General features: G+C 58.3%; 1 protein-coding gene across 1 annotated transcript; it reads right to left on the bottom strand.

Annotated features, from left to right (window-relative positions):
• Positions 1 to 274: 274 nt before the first annotated feature.
• OSM (oncostatin M) lies at positions 275 to 4,266 on the bottom strand. Its single transcript, XM_033097253.1, has 3 exons — positions 4,144 to 4,266; positions 2,426 to 2,559; positions 275 to 1,789 (listed from the first exon to the last, which is right to left on the bottom strand). Exons 1-3 carry the CDS (start codon positions 4,175 to 4,177, stop codon positions 1,250 to 1,252), a joined length of 708 nt encoding a protein of 235 aa, XP_032953144.1. The 5' UTR covers positions 4,178 to 4,266; the 3' UTR covers positions 275 to 1,249.

A 4,266-nucleotide genomic window follows, 5' to 3' on the forward strand; every position in this document is an offset into this window, starting at 1 on the left:
ATGCCTTGTCTGTTTGAGACGCCCCCACAGTCAGACTGGGGCATGAGACTTCCCTTCCTGGATAGGGCAGGGACCTCAGCCCACTCCTCAGGTGGTAGATGCTTGTGGCCTTGCCACCTCGGGACCCCCCACACACACTTTCAAGAGGCCAGCCTCCCCCAAATCCTCTCCCACAAGGTAACAGACACACAGGGGCTTTAGAAACCAGGCAAGTTTTAAATATATGTTGGCACAATATTAACATTAAATACACATCATAAATAAGCCTTATAAATAGAAAACAGACAAAAACTGATACAAATTGATAAATTAATCACGTCCCTCCAAGGAATTGGCCCAGCTGAATTTAGGAACCCTCCAGGACAATGGTTTCAGCATGAGAAAATTCCACCACCAGGGGGAGCAGTCAGCAGCCGGAGCCCAAGACCAGGGGCTTTCCGGCGCTGGAAGGTCTGCAAAAAGTTCAGTCTGCACCCTGGTCCACTTGCATTGCGTGTCCCAATTTATGGAAAGAATTTGAAATCTCCCCTGTGTCACTGAGTCCCAGCAACTGACAGGCAGAGAGGGCTTTACATGGTCCCTAACTCCCTCGATTCACAAAGAGAAAGCTGAAGTCCAGAGAGGTAAAGTGGCCTGCCTGAGGCCAAACAGTGAATTAGGGGCCAAGCTGGGAGTTGAGCCCTGTTCTTTGGACACCGACCCACCCCCACCCCGCCCCCTGCCCAGACCAGTGCTTCTTCTAGGAAGCACTGTGACTCTGCCCCTGTCACAGCTGCTTAAAGTGAGGTCACCCAGACGTCCAGGTGTCTGGCCTGAGACTGGCAATAAGGCATAGGAGGCCAGCTCAGGCCTTGACCACCCCCTCAGAACCATGCCACCATGGAAAGGAGGAAGTCTGGGGGCAACAGCTCTGCAAGTCATGGGAGGGAAGGGCCGGCAGGCCTCCGGGGAGCAGAGCAGGGGGGGCGGTCAGTCTCACCATGAGTCAGCCTGTGTCATCAGACCCCTGAATCAATGGAAAGTTGGCCCCGCGTGGCCTGACCCAGCCACCCCACTGGGTCTGGAGAACTCAGGACTGGTGGGGAGCAATGGCCTGATCCGATCCCCCCAGCCTAGGAGAAGGTAGAGGAGTCAGCCCGGCCCTCACCCCTTAAAGTGCACTTCTGAGAGGTGGGGAAGTCAAGGGAGCAGGCTTAAAGGCACAGGGGAGGCTGCGCCATCCTAAGCACCACTGGGGCGCCCCGTAAGGCTACTGGGGCAGCTGCCCCCTAGGCATGAGTCTCTTGCCCCTCATGGAGGGTTGCATCCTGTAAGCCCCCTTCCGCAGGGCCCGGTGGGGGCTGTGTCTCCGGCTCCGGCTGGGACTCTCCCTCCACTTGTGGAAGACCTGCCCTACTGAGTGCATGAAGCGGTGGTAGCCACGCAAGAACTGGCAGCCCTGTAACTTGCGTTGAAAGGTGTCTGACGCAGGGGGAGGTGGCGGCGAGTCCTCTGTGCCTGCCTGAGTGGGTTCAGCTGTCTCTGAGGAGCCTGGAAGCAGCTGGGCCAGGCAGTAGATGTTGTTCCTAATCCCATAGATATACCTCTTCACTGTCCCAAATTCCTGGACTTTAGGGAGGTCCTGCTGTAAAATGGTCAGTCTGTGTAGGACGTGGCCCAGCTTGGCGTTGAGGGTCTGCAGGAAGCCCCTCCTGCTGAGCCCATGCAGGGCATTCTCTCTGGGAAAGACCCCGGGGTGCTCTTGGCAGTGCTCTTTCAGTCCAGGCACATCCAGGCCTTGGGCGTGCATCTGGGGTGGGGGTGAGGGGTGGGAAGGAGAATCAAGCAGTGAGTGCTGGAGCCCCCACCACACACACACAAACAGCAAAGTTTGCTCTGTTCAGCCTTAAAACGCTCGATCTCATCCACCCCTATTCAATCCTCCCCTTGTACAGATCCGGAAACTGAGGCCCAGGAGGGGAAATGATCCTCCCCTCACATACCGTCACTGCAGGCAGGGTCAGAGGGATGCAGGGGGACTGGTGGAGGGGTCCACACAGGCGGAGAGTGCGGTGTGGGGAGTGTCAGTGGGAAGGTGACCATGAGCTTCAGGAGAGCAGGACTCACTTTTGTTCACTGCGGCATCTCTGGGGCCCAGAACACGGCACATGTTAGGTGCACAATAAGCGTGCTGGACAGAGGAATGAGGCAATGGGGTTTGGGTTCACCCTCCAGGCCCAGTGAGCTTGGGAAGCTGTATTGTGTCAGGGTTGGGCCTGGGATATTTGATGTGGGCCTGGGATAACACGGGGACTCAGTTTTCCCACCCCGACCCCCATGTTGAGTGGCAGTTAGGCGGGTGTGGGTTGATCCTCTCTGGAGTTTACTCCTGCCCTAACCCCCAAGTTCTCTGAGACTCAGATGCCACCAGGGGCCGGGTACTCACATAGGGGTCTAGCAGCCTGCTAGTGTCCTGCATGAAGTCCGTCTGACGCTGAAGCTGCTTGAGGAGTTCTTGGTCATCACCTGAGCAGCTGCCCGTGACCACTGGTTTCAGGAACAGGAGTCTGAGGACCAGACCTGGGGCAGAGAAAGGGGGTGTCACCTGACATGGGAAGGAAACCACAGTGGGAGGTTTTCAGAGGAGAGGTCACTCGAGAGGGCCTTGGAGGGGTGCCTCCTGTCATCCCAGGCTTTGTGCTGTGGAGGGTGGGACTGGGCACTGTGTATGCCAGGAGCACCTGCTGGGGCCACAGCCATCTGTCCAGGGAGTTACTGCCCAGCACCTGGAACAATGGCTGTGATTCACCAAGTAGGCCTTTGAGGGGAGGTTGTGGGGCCTCCCCTCAAAGGGGAGGCTGGGGCTCCTGGGCCTGCCTATCCTGCCCACTTCATGAGCTGACATGGGGTGGCCCAGGTCGGGCTGCTGTCTGTAAGAACTCTGGGCTAAAGGATAGCTACTGCCACAGAACCCTGGGCTTCCTGTGACAGTCCCTGGCCCTCCACGCATGTGGGCTTGAGAGAGCTTCAGGGTGGGCAGCCTGATGCCCTGAACTGTCTGAGGAACCATCCAAATGTTCAGTCTGGGAAGGAGGTGCGAGAGCATTCAGTCCATGCCCCCATTTTACTGACAGGAAAACCAAGGCACTGAAAAAGAGTTGCCCAGGTCATGCAAGGCCAGCCTGTCCCCCGACCTTGAGCCTCCATCCTCTCGCCACTTCTGTCAGGCCCAGGGATGCTGTGAGCCTGTCAGAATGTTCCAGGGGCTGGGCACAGTTACCGCTCGCCTGCCTCCCCCCCTCCGCCCCCACCCCCACCAGCAGCCACGTGGTCGGAAGGGGCCTGTGGTGCAATGGCCCGGAAGGCAGTGACACCATGTTCCCTTCCTAAGAACCGTTCGGGCCCATGGGGAAGACGCTGCTGGGGAGGGCAGAGGGGCTGGGTGCCCAGGAACAGCAACAACAGGGCACCCCTCGCCACCTCCCCAGGTATCTGCTGCCCGTGTGAGTGTGCATGTGGGACCAGCGTGTCTGCCTGCTGTGTGTCCAGGTCTGTGTGAGGTTGGAGGAAGCAGTTGTGCCCCGTCCACCATGGGGACTCCAGGCTGCATGTGGGGGTTCCCAAGTTGGTGAGATTGAGGGCTCTGAATGATGTCACGTGGCTCTGTGTGTGTGTCACCCTGTGGGTGTGGCTATGTGTGCTGTGTGATTGTGTGGGCTCTAGGGCCCCCAGGCCTGGCTAACTGTGTCTATTCATCCCAGACCCTGCGAATTGAGGCAAGAAGGAGGCCCCTCCAGACGTTATACCATTTTTCTGCTCAGTTTCTGCAGCTTCCTCCTCTGAGCAGCACAACTCCCACCTCCATCCTGCTTCCCCAGCTTCTCCCCTAATCCGTCGCCTTCCCTTACTCCCTGGCTCCCAGAGTTGCCTCTACATCACCTACCCCTGGAAGCCCTCCAGGGATACCCCCCTCTACCCAGTGAAGATGCTGTGTTCTCAGTGAGCCCCTCTCCTTGCCTGACCCCTGGCTCTCTTTCCATCTCAGCATCCTTCTGCCCAGTGCCCAACCTTCCCAGCTCCCAGAGGACAGAGGGTACCCCTGATCCCCACTGGCACCTGTCGGCACAGCAAGTGGGTGCTAGTGGGAAGGAAGGAAATACTTACTGAGCAGTACCCTCCGAGGAAGCTGTGCCCGCATGCTGGGTGTCCAAGCTCCAGCCCTTGCCCACTGGGGATGACACCTCCAGGCTGGGTGCCCTGCGGGCTGACAGCCACTTTATTGCCTGC

The sequence above is a fragment of the Rhinolophus ferrumequinum genome, chromosome 25 (assembly GCF_004115265.2).
Source record: "Rhinolophus ferrumequinum isolate MPI-CBG mRhiFer1 chromosome 25, mRhiFer1_v1.p, whole genome shotgun sequence".
In the NCBI taxonomy this organism is placed as follows: Eukaryota; Metazoa; Chordata; class Mammalia; order Chiroptera; family Rhinolophidae; genus Rhinolophus; species Rhinolophus ferrumequinum.

Coding starts and splice junctions, on each gene's coding strand:
- OSM (XM_033097253.1), bottom strand. CDS start 4,177: ATGCGGGCACAGCTTCCTCGGAGGGTACTGCTCA. Junction 2,560..4,143: donor TCCTCGGAGGGTACTGCTCA/GTAAGTATTTCC, acceptor TCTCTGCCCCAG/GTCTGGTCCTCAGACTCCTG. Junction 1,790..2,425: donor GCAGGCTGCTAGACCCCTAT/GTGAGTACCCGG, acceptor CCCCCACCCCAG/ATGCACGCCCAAGGCCTGGA.